The following is a 24264-nucleotide window of genomic DNA, read 5'->3' on the forward strand; positions in this document are numbered from 1 at the left end:
TTGCAGTGATAAAAAATATGGTTTTCCATTTATTAAATTTTTTTTTTTTTTTTAAGTTTTATTCACGAAATCGCGTAACAACAATGACAATCGACACTGCTTCCCGTAACTTCCTATCGAGCCATTCCGAATGCTATGCGCGAGGCTATTTATAGCACCGCTGCCAAGCACGAGGCACCTGTTGCCCATTGTTTCCAAACGAGCGAACGATCATGGAATCAGCCGGAGAAAAATCGCAAACGAGTCTTAAACCGAAAAGAAAACTGCAGTCATTCCGTGAAGAATATTCAAAAGCCTATCCGGGAATAATTATCCGTTCCAAAAAGGGTGAAAACTACGCGAATTGCACCTTGTGCAGACAAGATTTTTCGATCGGACACGGAGGAATTAGCGATGTAAAAGACCACGTTGGGACAAAAAAAACACAAGTCTAATGCCGTTGCTAAATTTGGATTTTAGCCACAAAAAGGTAATGACACCAGTGTTATCTATTGGAATTGTTTAGTACTGTTATACTGTTAAAAGTGTTTATACTATTTATGCTTTCAAGTCCAAGTTGAAGAAATCTTGTTAAATGTTGACAGCATAACTACCAAAATACAGAAGTATGTCCTTAATATTTTTGCAGTGCTATTTCTGTTGAAAAGTTAAAATGATTACATTAGAGATGTGATGTGCCACTTTTCAAGTGTCTGATGGCTTAAATTAATTTTCATTAATTTTTCATATTTTGAATTCTTTTGAAAGGCTTACAAAAAAACTACATTTGAATTGTAATTCCATGCTATTGACAGGACTATTAATTTTAATGAAGTTAGCTTACCATGTTTACAGTATGATAATTGTGATAGAAATGTGAATTTTAGGCACAGAATATTTTTTACAATTGAACAAGGCAGTAGATTATACAAGCTTGGACAGAAAGTTAATAATGACACCAATTTTTTTTTTTAATGGAATTGTTTAGTACTGTTTTACCATTTGTTTACTGTAAAAAGTGTTTATACTTTCAATTAACAAATTGAAGTCTTGTGAAAGGTTGACAGGATAACTGGCATTAACTGTCAAAATAATTTCAAACTATTGAAGTTAGCTTACAGAATAAACATGTCAATCAACCCATATGATTTTTGCTGTAATATTTTTGTTTTGAAAAGTCACTGTGACTGATAGAAAAGTGATGGTTTTAGCAACATTTTAACCTGTCTGAATGCAATCAATCATTTTGCGTCGGGGGGCCCTGAACCCCCCACCAGGACTTTGTCCTGGACCTACCGGGGCCTGCGGCCCCTGGACCCTGGCTACTAGGTTTTTCTGATTTCAAAAGTTGGCAGGTATGCTGCAGGTCCGCAGGCCACGCCTCCTCACAGTTTCTTTCATAAATAGATAAATATAAATGATATATATATGAATGAGGTAGATTCCCTCAACTTGGTCAATTGAAAAGTACTGAAACAGACGAGATGTGCGACACGACTGCAAAATACAACAATGAACACAAACGAGCATTATTATCTTCAATCAATTCCTTTACCTTTAATTGTCATTGTCATAATAACACTTAAGTCATACATGAACAACAAGATTTTGTTTGAGCTTTGTCTAGCGCCATAGAAACGGCATTGAAGTGCAGGTTGACCATAGTCTACAGCTTTAGGCAGCAAGTTGTGTACATGGCACTCATCTCCGGGAGTATCGTCCTTGTAATTTCCCCCGCCGCTTCAATGCAGGTGTACCTAATGACGTGTCCAGTGAGTATATTTTCATTTCCTGACAGATCTGGCGTATCGAGGGAGCCGACAAGGTGCCAGTGGAGCCGTCCACATATGGCCAGTTCTTCGGAGGAGACAGTTACATCATCCTGTACAACTATCACCATGGAGGACGTCGGGGACACATCATCTACATGTGGTGAGAATGACCACGTGTTCTAGTGCCGTATTATCCGGACTATAGGGCTCACCGGATTAAAAGGCGCAAAAGGAGTCTGTGGAAGACCCTTGCTTCCGGGTGAGTTCTCAGGACCATTCCAGGGAAGACATTGTCGTGAGATGGTTTAGACTTCTTTATTTTTTTGGGAACGGAGTCTTTGGCGTGATTTTCAGCAGCTGCCTTTTCTTACGTGAGCACACGAATGGTTTCCTCCCGTCCGCCGTCTACTTTTCAGCAGCACGTCGCCGTCGTTTGCGTGGTAGCAGAGGATGGTTTCCTCCCGTCCGCCGTCTGCTTTTCAGCAGCACGTCGCCGTCGTTCGCCGTCTGCTTTTCAGCAGCACGTCGCCGTCGTTCGCCGTCTACTTTTCAGCAGCACGTCGCCGTCGTTCGCCGTCGTTCGCCGTCTACTTTTCAGCAGCACGTCGCCGTCGTTCGCGTGGTAGCAGAGGATGGTTTCCTCCCGTCCGCCGTCTGCTTTTCAGCAGCACGTCGCCGTCGTTCGCCGTCTACTTTTCAGCAGCACGTCGCCGTCGTTTGCGTGGTAGCAGAGGATGGTTTCCTCCCGTCCGCCGTCTGCTTTTCAGCAGCACGTCGCCGTCGTTCGTCGTCTGCTTTTCAGCAGCACGTCGTCGTCGTTCGCCGTCTACTTTTCAGCAGCACGTCGCCGTCGTTCGCATGGTAGCAGAGGATGGTTTCCTCCCGTCCGCCGTCTGCTTTTCAGCAGCACGTCGCCGTCGTTCGCCGTCGTTCGCCGTCTACTTTTCAGCAGCACGTCGCCGTCGTTCGCCGTCGTTCGCCGTCTACTTTTCAGCAGCACGTCGCCGTCGTTCGCGTGGTAGCAGAGGATGGTTTCCTCCCGTCCGCCGTCTGCTTTTCAGCAGCACGTCGCCGTCGTTCGCCGTCTACTTTTCAGCAGCACGTCGCCGTCGTTTGCGTGGTAGCAGAGGATGGTTTCCTCCCGTCCGCCGTCTGCTTTTCAGCAGCACGTCGCCGTCGTTCGTCGTCTGCTTTTCAGCAGCACGTCGTCGTCGTTCGCCGTCTACTTTTCAGCAGCACGTCGCCGTCGTTCGCATGGTAGCAGAGGATGGTTTCCTCCCGTCCGCCGTCTGCTTTTCAGCAGCACGTCGCCGTCGTTCGCCGTCGTTCGCCGTCTACTTTTCAGCAGCACGTCGCCGTCGTTCGCGTGGTAGCAGAGGATGGTTTCCTCCCGTCCGCCGTCTGCTTTTCAGCAGCACGTCGCCGTCGTTCGCCGTCTACTTTTCAGCAGCACGTCGCCGTCGTTCGCGTGGTAGCAGAGGATGGTTTCCTCCCGTCCGCCGTCTGCTTTTCAGCAGCACGTCGCCGTCGTTCGCCGTCTACTTTTCAGCAGCACGTCGCCGTCGTTCGCGTGGTAGCAGAGGATGGTTTCCTCCCGTCCGCCGTCTGCTTTTCAGCAGCACGTCGCCGTCGTTCGCCGTCTGCTTTTCAGCAGCACGTCGCCGTCGTTCGCCGTCTACTTTTCAGCAGCACGTCGCCGTCGTTCGCGTGGTAGCAGAGGATGGTTTCCTCCCGTCCGCCGTCTGCTTTTCAGCAGCACGTCGCCGTCGTTCGCGTGGTAGCAGAGGATGGTTTCCTCCCGTCCGCCGTCTGCTTTTCAGCAGCACGTCGCCGTCGTTCGCGTGGTAGCAGAGGATGGTTTCCTCCCGTCCGCCGTCTGCTTTTCAGCAGCACGTCGCCGTCGTTCGCGTGGTAGCAGAGGATGGTTTCCTCCCGTCCGCCGTCTGCTTTTCAGCAGCACGTCGCCGTCGTTCGCCGTCTACTTTTCAGCAGCACGTCGCCGTCGTTCGCGTGGTAGCAGAGGATGGTTTCCTCCCGTCCGCCGTCTGCTTTTCAGCAGCACGTCGCCGTCGTTCGCCGTCTACTTTTCAGCAGCACGTCGCCGTCGTTCGCGTGGTAGCAGAGGATGGTTTCCTCCCGTCCGCCGTCTGCTTTTCAGCAGCACGTCGCCGTCGTTCGCCGTCTACTTTTCAGCAGCACGTCGCCGTCGTTCGCGTGGTAGCAGAGGATGGTTTCCTCCTGTCCGCCGTCTGCTTTTCAGCAGCACGTTGCCGTCGTTTGCGTGGTAGCAGAGGATGGTTTCCTCCCGTCCGCCGTCTACTTTTCAGCAGCACGTCGCCGTCGTTCGCGTGGTAGCAGAGGATGGTTTCCTCCCGTCCGCCGTCTGCTTTTCAGCAGCACGTCGCCGTCGTTTGCCGTCTACTTTTCAGCAGCACGTCGCCGTCGTTCGCGTGGTAGCAGAGGATGGTTTCCTCCCGTCCGCCGTCTGCTTTTCAGCAGCACGTCGCCGTCGTTCGCCGTCTACTTTTCAGCAGCACGTCGCCGTCGTTCGCGTGGTAGCAGAGGATGGTTTCCTCCCGTCCGCCGTCTGCTTTTCAGCAGCACGTCGCCGTCGTTCGCGTGGTAGCAGAGGATGGTTTCCTCCCATCCGCCGTCTGCTTTTCAGCAGCACGTCGCCGTCGTTTGCCGTCTACTTTTCAGCAGCACGTCGCCGTCGTTCGCGTGGTAGCAGAGGATGGTTTCCTCCCGTCCGCCGTCTGCTTTTCAGCAGCACGTCGCCGTCGTTCGCGTGGTAGCAGAGGATGGTTTCCTCCCGTCCGCCGTCTGCTTTTCAGCAGCACGTCGCCGTCGTTTGCCGTCTACTTTTCAGCAGCACGTCGCCGTCGTTCGCGTGGTAGCAGAGGATGGTTTCCTCCCGTCCGCCGTCTGCTTTTCAGCAGCACGTCGCCGTCGTTCGCCGTCTGCTTTTCAGCAGCACGTCGCCGTCGTTCGCGTGGTAGCAGAGGATGGTTTCCTCCCGTCCGCCGTCTGCTTTTCAGCAGCACGTCGCCGTCGTTCGCCGTCTACTTTTCAGCAGCACGTCGCCGTCGTTCGCGTGGTAGCAGAGGATGGTTTCCTCCCGTCCGCCGTCTGCTTTTCAGCAGCACGTCGCCGTCGTTCGCCGTCTACTTTTCAGCAGCACGTCGCCGTCGTTCGCGTGGTAGCAGAGGATGGTTTCCTCCCGTCCGCCGTCTGCTTTTCAGCAGCACGTCGCCTTTGGCGTGCTTTTCAGCAGCTGCCCTTTCTCCGTCTCGCTCTCGCGGTGTACTGTGCTCCGCGTCTTGCCTCTTGCTCTCCACCTCTCCTCCCGTCTCTCTTGGCTGTCACCCTTTTATAGACAGACAGATTATCTGATTGTGCCCAGCTGCCCGACCCACGCACCTGTAGTCCATTTGGACGCGGGTCCGCAGGCCACGCCCCCTCGCCGCCATCTTGGAGCGGGCCCCGGTGTCGGACCGCCGGCCCCGCCTCTCCACAGAGTCGTATTATGATTTTTTTTCTAAATGTAAAAGACTTCCTTGTGGTCTACATAACATGTGATGGTGGTTCTTTGCTCAAAATGTTGCATAGATGATGTTTTACACATCATCTTCAAGCCGCTTTCTGACAGTCGCTTCAGGATGCGCCATTTTGTGGGCGGGTCTTATTTACGTGGCTCACCTTCGACGGCGTCTTCTCCCCGTCATCTTTGTTGTAGCGGTGTAGCGTGCAAGGACGGGAGTGGAAGAAGTGTCAAAAGATGGAGCTAACCGTTTTAATAGATAGATGATGTGGTAGTCTCTTGCTGGTGGGTTCACCTGACACCGACAGATCTTGGCGGAAGCCCGGGATCTTTATTGTGACTTGCACACACCGGAACAGCACTTCGCTCTACAACTTTTCAATCTTTCCTTCTGTGGAAACACCCCACGACAGTCTCTTCCTTGTGACTTTGCAGTCTTTCTTGCGTGTCCTTCTTTTGGCCTCCTCTCTCCAGCATGTGTGCACGTCCGCTCAACAACTCCAAATCCCTCCGTGTGTCTCGGCCCGGCTGCTGCTTATAAGCCCCAGCTGGGTAATCCAATCACCTGCCAGCTGTGCTTTAAGGCCGGTCCTTACACGCCCCATTCCTGCAGCAGACGCGCCGACCACGCCCCCCTCCACAGATAGATAGATATTACTTTATTGATTCTTTCAAGAGAGTTCCCTCAGGAAAATTAAAAATGACAATTCAGACTTTACTTCAATCAATAACGGAGCAGCATCTCCTCATCCGTGGCTCACTAGTGCAACAACAACGCCCGAAATGTGTCCCGTGAAAAAACGTCCGACCGGAACTCTCTAATAACTAAAGTTCCTTGGGTGAATAATGTAAACTCACTACACCGGTATGTTTTAGCGCTTTCATGCCGAGTTTACTGACAGATATAAGTAAGAACTTTACACTACTTTTGTCATGACTCGGACTGTGGCGTGGTTTGTTCTCCCGAGGTGCAAAAGATTTGGACCAGATGTGGCGTGAAGGTGAATACATGATTTATTTAAACACTATAACTACAAAAAAAAGTACAAACGAAAAGCGCGCACAGTGGCGGAGAAACAACTTGGCTATGAAAACAAATACTTGCACAAAGGCAGAAACTATGAACAACAACAAAAAACACTAACTGTGGCATTAATAAACAAAACTTACTTGGCATGGACTAAAGTGTGCAGAGGTAGTGTGACAGGGGTATGAATGCGGGATGTCACCAGAAAGACAAACTGAAAACAATGAACTTAAATACTACAGACATGATTAACGAAAACAGGTGCGTGACTCAAAACGTGAAACAGGTGTGTGACGTGACAGGTGAAAACTAATGGTTGCTATGGTGACAAACAAGAGTGCACAATGAGTCCAAACGTGGAACAGGTGAAACTAATGGGTAATCATGGAAACAAGACAAGGGAGTGAAAAGCCAGAAACCAAAGAGTCCAATAACTAAACTAAACAAAACATGACTAAAACAAAACATGATTACACAGACATGACAACTTTATATTAGAAATGGCAACAGTGGAGGATGAATGTCACATAACAAGAAGATAGAGAAAAAGAAGAAGCGGACTACGATGGCGAACGCGCGCACATTTTCAGGACTTATGCAGATCCCAAATACACATCAGCAGGTACCAGAAGGTAAGAAAAGTTGTTTTTGCATAATATTGCGAAACCACGTCAGATAATATGTCTGCTAATAGGTGCCTGTAAACGTCTCTTCGTGTGGGGGGGGGGGGGTGTTCTCCTGAGGCCGATAGATCTTCTGGAGCCCGGTATACAGGTTTGAGCAAGTCTTTATTAGCATATACACAAGGGTGCAGGACTTTTCAGTCACGTGTGTCCGTGCTTCCTCTCTCTCGGTCTCCTCGTGTGTATGTGTGCTTCTGCTCCCAGCCGCCGTCTCCCCCGTCATGGCCCCGGTTCAGATAATCAGCCCCAGCTGGGCAATCTACTCACCTGTCAGCTGGACTTCGAAGCTGGGCCATACGCACACCATTCGTGCAGGAGGCGCGCCGACCACGCCATTTTGCCGTCCTTATACACACACCATAATAGTACTCGTATGTTTAATGCGCCGACAACCCATCAAGCGGTGCGGCTTCTTAGATTACCGAAGTCGTACTAAAAAAATGTTGACAGTATTTTGAGCGCCGTGTGTAATGTTCTATATTCTCAATGGAACATATAAAGTTTTGGTGTTGTTTACTTGAGTCATATAGCAGTCTACACGTCTCTCTTATGTATGACTGCCATCTACTGGTCACACTTAATCATTGCACCATGTACCAAATAAAATAGCTTCGAGGTCGGTAAGCACAACCAGAATTATTTTGTACATTAGGCTCACTGTCGAGTTTTGAGAGAATGAAAGGATTTTAGTCTGAAAAATATGTTAATAATATTATTATTGGGAAATAGGTGATTAAGGTGTTCCTCCTTCCCAGGCAGGGCATGGACTCCAGCCAGGATGAGATCGGGGCCTGTGCCATCCTCGGTGCTCAGCTGGATGAGGAGCTGGGAGGCGGTCCTGTGCAGGTAATGAACTGCTTTTGACTTTTTATTATAATCTTTAAAATCTTCTCTCCGCTGCCAAGTAGGCACTTGTCTTTTTCCCGACCTTAACTTCCTTTCTGTCGCCCTTACTTCCTCTTTACGTTTCACACCGCTGCTTTCTCCTCAGGTTGTTGGTGCTCCAATAACCACTCAGGTATTCTGCCCCTAAACCTCAACGTATGCAGACACAACACTTCTTTTACCTGACACTTGAAAATGATAAATATGCAACACTTTGTGTTGTGAGTTCTGCATTGTGTCACCTCACTGTGTGCATAGCATCAATCTGCATGTACAGTGTGCATGTACAGTGTGTGTGTGTGTGTGTGTGTGTGTGTGTGTGTGTGTGTGTGTGACACTCAAAAACATTTTCCAAAATTCCACCGCTTTCACAATTAAACCCTGATAGGATTCTCATAAAATAAAACAACCCCCTTCAAATTAAAGTAGAATACATATATTTTTTTAACTTAAAATAATTATATTTATTAAATACTGTAAATGTATGTAATATGTATTTTTATATTTATTTAATATATACATTTAATTATGTATTATATTTTGTGTTATACAAAAATGTATGTAATATGTATTTTTATATTTTATATTTATTTAATATATACATTTAATTATGTATTATATTTTGTGTTATACAAAAGTGTATGTATATATAGTATTATCATTTTTTTACCCATACGTATACATTTTTATACTAAACACAATCTTTGTTATTGTTGTAGTTTAATAATTGTAATTATATTATAATAATTATATTTCAACATGTTCTATCTACACTTCTGTTAAAATGTAATAATCACTGATTCTTCTCTTCTTTGATACTTTACATTACCGTATTTTCCGCACCATAAGGCGCCCTGGGTTATAAGCCGCGCCTTCAATGAACGGCATATTTCAAAACTTTGTCCACCTATAAGCCGCCCCTTGTTATAAGCCGCATCTAACTGCGCTAAAGGAATGTCAAAAAAAACAGTCAGATAGGTCAGTCAAACTTTAATAATATATTAAAACCAGCGTGATGTGGGCGCGCATGGAGTCGTATATCAACATGGACGGAGCTGCGTGAAAAAAGCCACCCGGCCTCTTCGCGTAAACTTAAACTTACCTTAACCACTCGCTCATCTTTTCTTCATCCATCCCTTCGAGTTAGCTTTTATGATGACGCCGGCTGGAAAGGTCTCTTTTGGCAAGGTCTTCCTTTTGAATATCACCATGGGTGGAAGTTTCTGGCCATTAGCATGGCAAGCTAGAACCACAGTGAAGGATGACTTCTCATTCCCTGTGGTGCGAATATTCACCGTACGTGCTCCCGTTGTATCCACAATGCGGTTCACAGGAATATCAGTTGCTGTGAAATAGTAGTCCGTGTGCGGATGGAGAGATTGCGTCTTTTCATGAACCGGATCCCTGTCGCTTAGTAGGAGCCATTTTGTGGTCTTTACAGATGTAAACACACAAAGGAAATGAAACGTACGGTGATATCCGCGCGCTTTTTCTTCTTCTACGCGGGCGGGTGGTTGCTTACAGTAGAAGAAGAAGCGCTTCCTGTTCTATGGGGGCGGGTGCTTACCTTGGCGGTTGCTTGCGTAGAAGAAGAAGCGCTTCCTGTTCTACCGGGAAAAAAGATGGCGGCTGTTTACCGTAGTTACGAGACCGAAACTTTATGAAAATGAATCTTAATATTAATCCATATATAAAGCGCACCGGGTTATAAGGCGCACTGTCAGCTTTTGAGAAAATTTGTGGTTTTTAGGTGCGCCTTATAGTGCGGAAAATACGGTAGTTTTGGATGATACCACACATTTGGGTATCAATCCGATACAAATTAGTAACAGGGTCATACATTAGTCATATTCAAAGTCCTCATGTGTCCAGGGACGTATTTCCCAAGTTTGTAAACAAAATATAAATAAAAATAAAAAAACGAAAAAAACAAATTTTTGATGCTAAAAAATATCGATGTACTCATAGTAGTATCAACTAGATACTTGGTATCATTACAGTGGATGTCAGGTGTAGATCCACCCGTGGCGTTTGTTTACATTGTGACGTCGGTGAGCTATTGTATCCTCCTACGGTTAAAATGTAATAATCACTTATTCTTCTGTTGTTTGGATACTTTACATTAGTTTTGGATGATACCACAAATGTAGGTATCAATCCGATACAAGATCACACATTGGTCATAATTTAAGTCCTCATGTGTCCAGGGATGTATTTCCTGATAAATAAATAAAAAAACAAAAGATGTTGTGATGCCAAAAAATATCGATGTAATCATAGTAGTATGAACTAGATACGCTCCTCTACTTGGTATCATTACAGTGGATGCCAGGTGTAGATCCAACCATGGCGTTTTGTTTACATTTTGACGCCGGTGAGCTACGATGTGTAGTACTTTTTAGAGGCGGTATAGTACGGAATATGATTCATTAGTATCGTGGTATTATACTAGTACCGGTATACCGTACAACCCTAGTATCGTGGTACTATACGAGTACCGGTATACCGTACAACCCTAGTATAACGGTACTATACTAGTACCGGTATACCGTACAACCCTAGTATAACGGTACTATACGAGTACCGGTATAGCGTACAACCCTAGTATAACGGTACTATACTAGTACCGGTATAGCGTACAACCCTAGTATAACGGTACTATACTAGTACCGGTATAGCGTACAACCCTAGTGCCAATTGAGACCCAGTTGAGTTGTTTGTGTCCTCAATAAAGGAGTCACCCAGCAGCACCCTATAATCAGCTCAATGCTTCCCTCTTGTGGTGAAATTCTAGCATTGCTGGACTTCATACATCATTACATTTGACAAAATGAAAGCGTGTCAGACCCCACTAATGACTTTTGTCCTGCTGCTGGTTTATTCCCCAGGTGAGGGTGGTGCAAGGTAAGGAGCCGGCCCACCTGATGAGTCTGTTTGGAGACACGCCCATGGTGGTCTACAAGGGCGGCACGTCCAGGGACGGAGGTCAGTCCGCTCCTGCAGAGACTCGCCTCTTCCAGGTGCGCTCCAACTCCGCCGGACACACCAGAGCTGTGGAGGTATGACATCATTCCATCAGGTGTGTGTTGACTTCCTGGACATGTTGGCCATAACAAATATTTTTTTTTTTTTGTGGTGCTCTTAATCCCCACTTTGTTGACGTTCCATAAAAGCACATTCTCCAGTTTCAGAAACCATCGGAATGATTATTTTGATTGCACAAATAGTTCAAGACTTACGGTAGTTTCACAAGACAATTGCCAAGGAAAGCTTGGGTGTTTAATAAAATAAGGAAGAGATGAGAACTCTGCTAACATTACATTGATGAGGTGTGGACATGCACTGGTTTTCATTGAGGGCCACATTAGAGTTATGTGGCCCTCAGAGGGCCGGTTTTAACAATGAGTAATATTGTAAAAAGTCACAGAATACTTTTTTCCTATTAAATTCAGTTTACAAAAGATAACATTTACTGTATATATAAAACAACAACAAAAACATGTATATATAAAATACATTAACAATGTATTTTTTTTTTACATAAGTTGCAAAACAAATATTTAAATTTCACTTTAAAAACTAGCAGCTCAGTCAGCAGAATTTTACAGTAAAAGCAGTGTTTTTTTTTTACAGAATATAACAAAATATAACAGCATATAACAAAATATAACCGCATATAACAAAATATAACAGCGTACAACGAAATATAACAGCATATAACAAAATATAACAGCGTACAACGAAATATAACAGCATATAACAAAGCAGTGTTTTTGTTTTTTTACAGCATATAACAAAATATAACAAGATATAACAAAATATAACAAGATATAACAGCATATAACAAAATATAACCGCATATAACAAAATATAACAGCGTACAACGAAATATAACAGCATATAACAAAGCAGTGTTTTTGTTTTTTTACAGCATATTACAAAATATAACAAGATATAACAAAATATAACAAGATATAACAGCATATAACAAAATATAACAGCATATAACAAAATATAACAGCATATAACAAATATAACAGCATATAACAAAGCAGTGTTTTTGTTTTTTTTACAGCATATAACAAAATATAACAGCATATAACAAGATTTAACAAGGTATAACAAAATATAACAAGATATAACAACATATAACAAGATATAACAGCATATAACAAAATATAACAGCATATAACAGCATATAACAAAGCAGTGTTTTTGTTTATTTTACAGCATATAACAAAATATAACAGCATATAACAAGATGTAACAAGATATAACAACATATAACAAGATATAACAAGATATAACAGCATATAACAAAATATAACAGCATATAACAAAATATAACAGCATATAACAAAATATAACAAGATATAACAAAATATAACAGCATATAACAAAATATAACAGCATATAACAAAATATAACAAAATATAACAGCATATAACAAAATATAACAGCATATAACAAAATATAACAGCATATAACAAACTATAACAAAATATAACAGCATATAACAGCATATAACAAAATATAACAGCATATAACAAAATATAACAGCATATAACAAAATATAACAGCATATAACAAAATATGACAGCATATAACAAAATACGACAGCATATAACAAAATATGACAGCATATAACAAAATATAACAGTATATAACAAAATATAACAGCATATAACAAAATATAACAGCATACAACGAAATATAACAGCATATAACAAAATATAACAGCATATAACAAGATGTAACAAGATATAACAAAATATAACAAGATATAACAAAATATAACAAGATATAACAGCATATAACAAAATATAACAGCATATGACAAAATATAACAGCATATAACAAAATATAGCAGCATATAACAAGATATAACAGCATATAACAAGATATAACAGCATATAACAAGATATAACAGCATATAACAAGATATAACAGCATATAACAAAATATAACAGCATATAACAAAATATAACAGCATATAACAAAATATAACAGCATATAACAAAATACAACAGCATATAACATAATATAACAGCATATAACAAAATATAACAGCATATAACGAAATATGACAGCATATAACAAAATACGACAGCATATAACAAAATATGACAGCATATAACAAAATATAACAGCATATAACAAAATATAACAGCATATAACAAAATATAACAGCATATAACAAAATATAACAGCATATAACAAAATATAACAGCATACAACGAAATATAACAGCATATAACAAAATATAACAGCATATAACAAGATGTAACAAGATATAACAAAATATAACAAGATATAACAAAATATAACAAGATATAACAGCATATAACAAAATATAACAAAATATAACAGCATATAACAAAATATAGCAGCATATAATAAAATATAACAGCAAATAACAAAATATGACAGCATATAACAAAATATAACAGCATATAACAAAATATAACAGCATATAACAAAATATAACAGCATATAACAAAATAGAACAGCATATAACAAAATATGACAGCATATAACAAAATATAACAGCATATAACAAAATATAACAGCATATAACAAAATATGACAGCATATAACAAAATATGACAGCATATAATAAAATATAACGGCTTATAACAAAATACAACAGCATATAATAAAATATAACGGCTTATAACAAAATATAACTGCATATAACAAAATATGACAGCATATAACAAAATATGACAGCATATAACAAAATATGACAGCATATAACAAAATATGACAGCATATAACAAAATATAACAGCATATGACAAAATATAACAGCATATAACAAAATATAACAGCATATAACAAAATATGACAGCATATAACAAAATATAACGGCTTATAACAAAATATAACAGCATATAACAAAATATAACAGCATATAACAAAATATAGCAGCATATAACAAAATATAACAGCATATAACAAAATATAACAGCATATTACAAAATATAACAGCATATAACAAAATATAACAGCATATGACAAAATATAACGGCTTATAACAAAATATAACAGCATATAACAAAAAATTACAACATATAACAATAGCATATAACAAAATGTAATAAATAGAATGGAATGGAGAAACAATATCACAGTTATTAGTGGTAACATTCAAGCAACATAGCTGCCAGTTTTTTTTGTTTTGTTTTTATTGTAAAATATTGTTTTAATGTTTTTTGGTTTGTTAATGTTTTAGTGTCTTACTGTATATGGAAGAAAAAAAAGAGTACCGAAGTTGATTTTACAGTAAAAAAAACCTCTTAACCGTAAAATCTATTGTTAAATTTACAATTTGATTGATAATTTGTTCTGAAATCACAAGTCAAGCAGGTATTTAAGCACAGTATTTATCTTTATTTTAACAACAAATATTTTTGGAATACATAATATAATATTTTGATAATATTGTCTTATAAAACAGCATATTTTTACCCATACATATACATTTTTATACTAAACACAATCTTTATTATTGTTGTAGTTTAATAATTGTAATTATATTATAATAATTATATTTCAACATGTTCTATCTACACTTCTGTTAAAATGTAATAATCACTGATTCTTCTCTTCTTTGATACTTTACATTAGTTTTGGGTGATACCACAAATTTGGGTATCGATCCGATACCAAATAGTTACAAGATCATACATTGGTCATATTCAAAGTCCTCATGTGTCCAGGGACATATTTCCTGAGTTTATAAACATAATATAAATTTTTTTTAAAAAACGAAAAAATATTTTTTGATGCTAAAAAATATCTATGTACTCATAGTAGTATCAACTAGATACTTGGTATCATTACAGTGGATGTCAGGTGTAGATCCACCCATGGCGTTTGTTTACATTTTGACGAGCTACGATGTGTAGTACTTTTTAGAGGCGGTATAGTACGGAATATGATACAAAGATATGCAATTGTATGCAGTACATGATTTTAATGTCAAAAGGGAAAGAACAAATATATTAAATAAGAAAAGATTACGTTTTTTATTAACGTATTTTATTTCCAGGCTTTTGCGAACCACATAAAATAAAGTGGCAGGCCAGATTTGGCCCCCCGGGCCTTGAGTTTGTCACCTGCTAACCTCCATTCTCTTGTCAGGTTGATGCAGTGGCAGCCAACCTCAACTCCAATGATGCTTTTATTCTGGTGACCCCGGGAGCGTCCTTCCTGTGGGTGGGAGCGGGCGCCAGTGCCACGGAGCAGACGGGCTGTCAGCAGCTGTGTGGCATCCTGGGAGTGACGCCCTCTGAGCAGACCGAGGGAGGGGAGGCAGGTAACTAAAGTGGTTTTTAAAGACACTTTTGAAAGAGACCAGCGAGTGATGGTGTGGTGTGTCCAGGGGACTTCTGGGACGCCCTGGGAGGAAAGTCCGAGTACCGAACCTCCACCAGACTGAAGGACAAGATGGACGCTCACCCACCCAGACTCTTTGCCTGCTCCAACAAGACCGGAAACTTCATCGTGAGTAAACAAACATCTTTACATTTAGTACTCAGAGAGAGAATAATCATCACTTTTGCTTGACATGTTTATTATTATTATTATTATTGCATCATACTGAGAGCTGCGTCTAAACCAGGTGTGCCCACAGGTGAGCTACCTCATTCATATATATCATTTATATTCATTTATTTATGAAAGAGAGGTTTTTGTTAACAAGTTAAAGGTGTTTAACCTCTTAAGGCCCAAGCTGTTTGTTTATAATAATAATAATAATATATTTTATTTGTAAAAAGTACTTTACATTGAGTAAACAATGTAAAGTGTAAACAACAAATATATAATAAAAATAAAAAGATAATAAAAAATAAATACAAATAAAAACTAGAACAGCCAAATAGCTAAAACTAGTATGTATACATCTAAAAAAAGGCTTTTAAAAAAAGAAAAAAAAGAAAGAAGGGTTTTTAAGCCTTTTTTAAAAGCATCCACAGTCTGTGGTGCCCTCAGGTGGTCAGGGAGAGTGTTCCACAGACTGGGAGCGGCGGAGCAGAAAGCCCGGTCTCCCATTGTTCGTAGCTTTGTCCTCGGAGGTTAGCCTGTCCGGAGCGGAGGTGTCGTGTGGAGGATTTGGGGGTGAGCAGTTCTTTGAGGTAGAGGGGGGCATTTCCATGGAGGCACTGGTGGGTTAGTAGGGAGACTTTGAATTCAATCCTGAGTGGAACAGGAAGCATGCTTTTTTTTAATTCTCTTTGCTATTTGGGCTTATTGGACCCTAATTAGAATAAAAACTAAGAATCATCTTTTGATATGATGTACTTAGTCCATAAGTACACAAACGTGTACTTCATGTTTAGCGACATGCTAATTCTTATTTTTACAATATTTTTCCCCAAATTCCATTGTATGTTATACTCTTCTGACACCACCAGATGGCAGTGTAAGTGTCCACATAAGTGGCCATAAGACCCCAATTCAGTAGTGTACACAATTTTGGGAAATAAGAGCTAAAAAGGTGCTGTCCACGCATGTGGCCACCAAGCCTTTAGATTAATGATAATACAAGCATGTTTAACATTCCTTTCTTTCATGAAGAGAAGAATATAAGTTGGTGTATTACCTGATTGTGATGACTTGCATTGATTGGAATCAGACAGTAGTGATGAGAACGTCCACGTTTTCAATTGGAGGGGAAAAAAAGTCCTCCTTTCTGTCCAATACCACATGAAAGTGGTTGTTTTTGCCATCTTATTTGTCCAGCTTCCATACTCCTTTTTATACACTTTACAATAAATACATTGACGGCAAACTCCGTAGCTTGCTAGCTTGTGCGCGCTAACTTCCTGAGACTCTTATTTTGTAAGCGCAGGCAGGATCAAGCAGGGCTTTTATTGTGAAGGCAGGAACTGTACGGTCGGTCTTTAGGCTTTTGACGGGACGTACAGTTGAAATAAAGTGTTTCTCACCTTCCTGACGGTCTTTTTTTAACTGTAGTTACTGACAGTGGTTTTCTGAAGTGTTCCTGAGCCCATGTGGTGATATCCTTTACACACTGATGTCCCTTTTTAATGCAGTACCACCTGAGGGATCGAAGGTCCGTAATATCATCGCTTACGTGCAGTGAAGGTCCAGATTGTCTGAACCTTTTGATGATATTACAGACCGTAGATGGTGAAATCCCTAAATTCCTTGCAATAGCTGGTTGAGAAATGTTGTTCTTAAACTGTTGGACAATTTGCTCACGCATTTGTTGACAAAGTGGTGAAGCAGCGCTTTTATTGTGAAGGCAGGAACTGTACGGTCGGTCTTTAGGCTTTTGACGGGATGTACAGTTGAAATAAAAACTGTTTCTCGCCTTCCTGACGGTCTTTTTTAACTGTAGTTACTGACAGTGGTTTTCTGAAGTGTTCCTGAGCCCATGTGGTCATATCCTTTACACACTGATGTCCCTTTTTGATGCAGTACCGCCTGAGGGATCGAAGGTCCGTAATATCATCGCTTCCGTGCAGTGATTGCTCCAGATTGTCTGAACCTTTTGATGATATTACAGACCGTAGATGGTGAAATCCCTAAATTCCTTGCAATAGCTGGTTGAGAAATGTTGTTCTTATATTGTTGGACAATTTGCTCACGCATTTGTTGACAAAGTGGTGAAGCAGCGCTTTTATTGTGAAGGCAGGAACTATACGGTCGGTCTTTAGGCTTTTGACGGGACGTACAGTTGAAATAAAAAGTGTTTCTCGCCTTCCTGACGGTCTTTTTTAACTGTAGTTACTGACAGTGGTTTTCTGAAGTGTTCCTGAGCCCATGTGGTGATATCCTTTACACACTGATGTCCCTTTTTGATGCAGTACCACCTGAGGGATCGAAGGTCCGTAATATCATCGCTTACGTGCAGTGATTGCTCCAGATTGTCTGAACCTTTTGATGATATTACAGACCGTAGATGGTGAAATCCCTAAATTCCTTGCAATAGCTGGTTGAGAAATGTTGTTCTTAAACTGTTGGACAATTTGCTCACGCATTTGTCGACAAAGTGGTGAAGCAGCGCTTTTATTGTGAAGGCAGGAACTGTACGGTCGGTCTTTAGGCTTTTGACGGGACGTACAGTTGAAATAAAGTGTTTCTCACCTTCCTGACAGTCTTTTTTAACTGTAGTTACTGACAGTGGTTTTCTGAAGTGTTCCTGAGCCCATGTGGTGATATCCTTTACACTGTGATGTCCCTTTTTGATGCAGTACCACCTGAGGGATCGAAGGTCCGTAATATCATCGCTTACGTGCAGTGATTTCTCCAGATTCTCTGAACCTTTTGATGATATTACAGAGCGTAGATGGTGAAATCCCTAAATTCCTTGCAATAGCTGGTTGAGAAATGTTGTTCTTAAACTGTTGGACAATTTGCTCACGCATTTGTTGACAAAGTGGTGAAGCAGCGCTTTTATTGTGAAGGTTGGAACTGTACGGTCGGTCTTTAGGCTTTTGACGGGACGTACAGTTGAAATAAAGTGTTTCTCACCTTCCTGACAGTCTTTTTTAACTGTAGTTACTGACAGTGGTTTTCTGAAGTGTTCCTGAGCCCATGTGGTGATATCCTTTACACTGTGATGTCCCTTTTTGATGCAGTACCACCTGAGGGATCGAAGGTCCGTAATATCATTGCTTACGTGCAGTGAAGGTCCAGATTGTCTGAACCCTTTGATAATATAACAGACCGTAGATGGTGAAATCCCTAAATTCCTTGCAATAGCTGGTTGAGAAAGGTTTTTCTTAAACTGTTCAACAATTTGCTCACGCATTTGTTCACAAAGTGGTGAAGCAGCGCTTTTATTGTGAAGGTTGGAACTGTGCAGTCGGTCTTTAGAGTTTTGACGGCAGGTATGGCGCGAGAGTCTGTTGAAATAAAAAAGTGTTTCTCGCCTTCCTGTCGGTCGTTTTTTCTTAATAATGATCTGGCAGCAGTCAACGTCATCTCACTTGCATTGATTGGAATCAGACAGTAGTGATGAGAACGTCCACATTTTCAAATGGAGGAGTAAAAAAAGTCCTCCTTTCTGTCCAATACCACATGAAAGTTGTTGTTTTTTGCCATCTTATTTGTCCAGCTTCCATACTCCTTTTTATACACTTTACAAGAAATACATTGGTGGCAAACTCCATAGCTTGCTAGCTTGTGCACGCTAACTTCCTGAGACTCTTATTTTGTAAGCGCAGGCAGGATGAAGCAGGGCTTTTATTGTGAAGGCAGGAACTGTACGGTCGGTCTTTAGGCTTTTGACGGCATGTACGGTTGAAATAAAAAGTGTTTCTCGCCTTCCTGACGGTCTTTTTTAACTGTAGTTACTGACAGTGGTTTTCTGAAGTGTTCCTGAGCCCATGTGGTGATATCCTTTACACACTGATGTCCCTTTTTATGCAGTACCACCTGAGGGATCGAAGGTCCATAATATCATCGCTTCTGTGCAGTGATTGCTCCAGATTGTCTGAACCTTTTGATGATATTACAGACCGTAGATGGTGAAATCCCTAAATTTCTTGCAATAGCTGGTTGAGAAAGGTTTTTCTTAAACTGTTCAACAATTTGCTCACGCATTTCTTCACAAAGTGGTGAAGCAGCGCTTTTTTTGTGAAGGCAGGAACTGTACGGTCGGTCTTTAGGCTTTTGACGGGACGTACAGTTGAAATAAAAAGTGTTTCTCGCCTTCCTGACGGTCTTTTTTAACTGTGGTTACTGACAGTGGTTTTCTGAAGTGTTCCTGAGCCCATGTGGTGATATCCTTTACACACTGATGTCCCTTTTTGATGCAGTACCACCTGAGGGATCGAAGGTCCGTAATATCATCGCTTACGTGCAGTGATTGCTCCAGATTCTCTGAACCTTTTGATGATATTACAGACCGTAGATGATGAAATCCCTAAATTCCTTGCAATAGCTGGTTGAGAAATGTTGTTCTTAAACTGTTCAACAATTTGCTCACGCATTTGTTGACAAAGTGGTGAAGCAGCGCTTTTATTGTGAAGACAGGAACTGTGCAGTCAGTCTTTAGAGTTTTGACGGCAGGTACGGCGCGAGAGTCTGTTGAAATAAAAAGTGTTTCTCGCCTTCCTGTCGGTCGTTTTTTCTTAATAATGATCTGGCAGCAGTCAACGTCATCTCACTTGCATTGATTGGAATCAGACAGTAGTGATGAGAACGTCCACATTTTCAAATGGAGGAGTAAAAAAGTCCTCCTTTCTGTCCAATACCACATGAAAGTGCTTGTTTTTGCCATCTTATTTATCCAGCTTCCATACTCCTTTTTATACACTTTACAAGGATTACATTGGCGGCAAACTCCGTAGCTTGCTAGATTTCTGAGACTCTTATTTTGTTAGCGCAGGCGGGACGAAGCGGGGCTTTTATTGTGAAGACAGGAACTGTGCGGTCGGTCTTTAGGCTTTTGACGGCAGGTACGGTTGAAATAAAAAGTGTTTCTCGCCTTCCTGTCGGTCGTTTTTTCTTAATAATGATCTGGCAGCAGCCAGCGTCATCTCACAAGACCCTCGGGATTGATTGATGATCGCTAATTTTTAGGTCTATTTTTTCGTCACTTGACATTCACGGCACCCGAGGGTCTTGTTGTGGGGCGGTTTAGCTCGGTTGGTAGAGTGGCCATGCCAGCAACTAGAGGGTTCCAGGTTCGATCCCAGCTTCCGCCATCCTAGTCACTGCCGTTGTGTCCTTGGGCAAGACACTTGCTACACTGCAAAAACTGAAATCTAAGTAAGATGAAATATCTCAAATAAGGGTGATATTTGCTTATTTTCTGTCTGATAAGATAATTCTTCTCACTAAGCAGATTTTATGTTAGAGTGTTTTACTTGTTTTAAGGGTTTTAAATGATCTCAGTAAGATATTACAGCTTGTTGCTGAGATTTGATGACCTATATTGAGTAAAACATGCTTGAAACTAGAATATCAAGTGTTGCAAAGCTGTGTCATCAACACTCACAAGTATAAAACTACTTTTTTAAAGTCATCATTTCTTATTTCAAGCATGAAAAAAAATCATGACTTTGACACAATTGTGTCTCATAATTCAAACAGATGACAGCCAAATGGACTTTGCTGTTTTATTTTCAATGAAACAATAGAAAATACGTACTCTTATAGTAGTACAGTTGTTATTAGTGAGAATATACTTATTTTAAGGTATTTTTGGGTTCATTGAGGTTAGCTAATTTTACTTGTTTTGGAAAGTCTTGACAAGCCAAATTTTCTTGTTCTATTGGCAGATAATTTTGCTTAATTCAAATAAAATACCCCTCATTTTTGTATTTTTTTTCTTGTTTTTGAACACTGACTTTTTGCAGTGTACCCACCTGCTCCCAGTGCCACCCACACTGGTTTAAATGTAACTTAGATATTGGGTTTCACTATGTAAAAGCGCTTTGAGTCACTAGAGAAAAGCGCTATATAAATATAATTAACTTCACTTCACTTGTGAGATGACGCTGGCTGCTGCCAGATCATTATTAAGAAAAAAAAAACGACCGACAGGAAGGCGAGAAACACTTTTTATTCAAACTGTACCTCCCGTCAAAAGCCTAAGGACTGACCCACACAGTTCCTGTCTTCACAATAAAAGCCCTGCTTCATCCTGCCTGCGCTAACAAACTAACTCTCAGAAAGCGAGCAAGCTACAAAAGTTATCCGACAATGTATTTCTTGTAAAGTGTATAAAAAGGAGTATGGAAGCTGGACAAATAAGATGCCAAAAACCCACCCCTTTCATGTGGTATTAGACAGAAAGGAGGACTTTTTTTCTCCTCCATTTGAAAATGTGGGCGTTATCATCACTACTGTCTGATTCCAATCAATGCAAGTCATCACAATCAGGTAATACACCAACTTATATTCTTGTCTTCATGAAAGAAACATGCTTGTATTATCATTAAACACCTTTGACTTGGCAGGCTGTGCTCTCTTAGTACAATGTAAACAACAAATATTAACCATTAAACATGTACAAAACCCAAAAGCAGTGAAGTTGTCACGTTGTGTAAATGGTAAATAAAAACAGAATACAATGATTTGCAAATCCTTTTCAACTTATATTCAATTGAAAGATACTTAATGTTGGAACTGAGAAACTTTTGTTATTTTTGCAAATATTAGCTCATTCGGAATTTGATGCCTGCAACATGTTTCAAAAAAAGCTGGCACAAGTGGCAAAAAAGCCTGATAAAGTTGAGGAATGCTCTTCAAACACTTGTTTGGAACATCCCACAGGTGAACAGGCTAATTGGGAACAGGTGGGTGCCATGATTCCGTTTAGAATGGGGCGAGGGTCACCACTTTGTCAACAAATGCCTGAGCAAATTGTCCCAACAGTTTAAGAACAACATTTGCAATTCCAAGGAATTTAGGGATTTCACCATCTACGGTCCGTAATATCATCAAAAGGTTCAGACAATCTGGAGAAATCACTGCACGGAAGCGATGATATTACGGACCTTCGATCCCTCAGGCGGTACTGCATTAAAAAGCAACATCAGTGTGTAAAAAAAAAATCACTACATATTCTCTACTGCTCGCTAGTGTTACATATCTGAGTTATTGGTAGAAATATGGGGAAATAACTACAAATGTGCGCTACATTCGCTAACTGTGTTACAAAAAAGATCAGTTAGAATAATACATCATGTTGGATATAGAGAACACACAAACCCTTTATTTATTAAGTCAGAAATAATTTAATTATTTCAATAATTTGGTGATTTTGTAAAATTGCAAACAGCTAAAATGATGTACAAAGCAAACTATAACCTGCTACCAAAGAATGTACAACAATTCTTCTTAACTAAAGAGGAGAAATATAACCTTAGAGGAAAAAATAATTTAAAACATTTATATGCACGTACAACACTTAGAACTTTTAGCATATCAGTATGTGGAATTAAATGATGGAATGGATTAAGTAAAGAAGTTAAAAATTGTACTGATATGATCCAGTTTAAGAGGTTGTTCAAAATAATAGTGCTTACAGAGTACAAAAAAGAAGAATTATGAGAAATACTTTCAACCTTATTGAAAATAAGATATTCTTCATCTCAGTATGTTAATAATGACTGAATTAATTAATTAATTACATATTACAAAACTGTTGTATACTAATTCATAGATGTTATTTTATTATATAAAAAGGTCAGTAAATGATTCTATATATTTGTAAACGCTTTGAAGTGGGAAAGGGGTAGGATTAAATAAGCTTTGCTTCTTCCTACTCCTTTTCGGGCATGATGTAAAATGAAATGATATGAAATTGTGTGATGTATTATGATGTAAGTGTGTTCATGTTCGAAATAAACTAAAGAAAAAAAAAAAAAAGAAAAAAAAGGATATCACCACATGGGCTCAGGAACACTTCAGAAAACCACTTGTCAGTAACTACAGTTAAAAAAGACCGTCAGGAAGGCGAGAAACACTTTTTATTTCATCCTGCCGGCAAAAGCCTAAAGTTCCTGTCTTCACAATAAAAGCGCTGCTCCATCCTGCCCAACGCTAACAAAATAAGAGTCTCGGTAAGTTAGCGCACACAAGCTAGCAAGCTCGGGAGTTTGCCGCCAATGCATTTCTTGTAAAGTGTATAAAAAGGAGTATGGAAGCTGGACAAATAAGATGGCAAAAAGCAAGCACTTTCATGTGGTATTAGACAGAAAGGAGGACTTTTTTTACTCCTCCATTTGAAAAAGTGGACGTTATCATCACTACTGTTTGATTCCAATCAATGCAAGTCATCACAATCAGGTAATACAACTTATATTCTTGTCTTCATGAAAGAAAGGAATGTTAAACATGCTTGTATTATCATTAAACACCTTTAAAGGCCTACTGAAAGCCACTACTAGCGACCACGCAGTCTGATAGTTTATATATCAATGATGAAATCTTAACATTGCAACACATGCCAATAAGGCCGGGTTAGCTTACTAAAGTGACATTTTAAATTTCGCGCGAAACATCCTGCTGAAAACGTCTCGGTATGATGACGTCGGGGCGTGACGTCACGGATTGTAGAGGACATTTTGGGACAGCATGGTGGCCCGCTATTAAGTCGTCTGTTTTCATCGCAAAATTCCACGGTATTCTGGACATCTGTGTTGGTGAATCTTTTTGCAATTTGTTCAATGAACAATGGAGACAGCAAAGAAGAAAGCTGTAGGTGGGAAGCGGTGTGTTGCGGCCGACTGCAGCAACACAAACACGGCCGGTGTTTCATTGTTTACATTCCCGGAAGATGACAGTCAAGCTTTACCATTGGCCTGTGGAGAACTGGGACAAACAGAGACTCTTACCAGGAGGACTTTGAGTTGGATGCGCAGACGCGGTACCGTGAGTACGCACGCAG

At 40.7% G+C, this 24264-nt stretch overlaps 1 protein-coding gene across 2 annotated transcripts in view; it reads left to right on the top strand.

The window, feature by feature from the left end:
* Positions 1 to 24264, top strand: part of gsna (gelsolin a) — a 110111-nt gene that overhangs the window by 76524 nt on the left and 9323 nt on the right. The window contains exons 9-14 of one of the 2 annotated variants that reach the window (XM_072915358.1): positions 1778 to 1911; positions 7758 to 7848; positions 7994 to 8020; positions 10776 to 10946; positions 15033 to 15207; positions 15274 to 15395. In XM_072915358.1, the coding sequence (XP_072771459.1) occupies positions 1778 to 1911; positions 7758 to 7848; positions 7994 to 8020; positions 10776 to 10946; positions 15033 to 15207; positions 15274 to 15395 (720 nt within the window). The remainder of the gene's footprint in view (positions 1 to 1777; positions 1912 to 7757; positions 7849 to 7993; positions 8021 to 10775; positions 10947 to 15032; positions 15208 to 15273; positions 15396 to 24264) is intronic. The other variant, XM_072915359.1, reaches the window with a different exon arrangement.

This window comes from Nerophis lumbriciformis, linkage group LG20 (assembly GCF_033978685.3).
Source record: "Nerophis lumbriciformis linkage group LG20, RoL_Nlum_v2.1, whole genome shotgun sequence".
NCBI lineage: Eukaryota > Metazoa > Chordata > Actinopteri > Syngnathiformes > Syngnathidae > Nerophis > Nerophis lumbriciformis.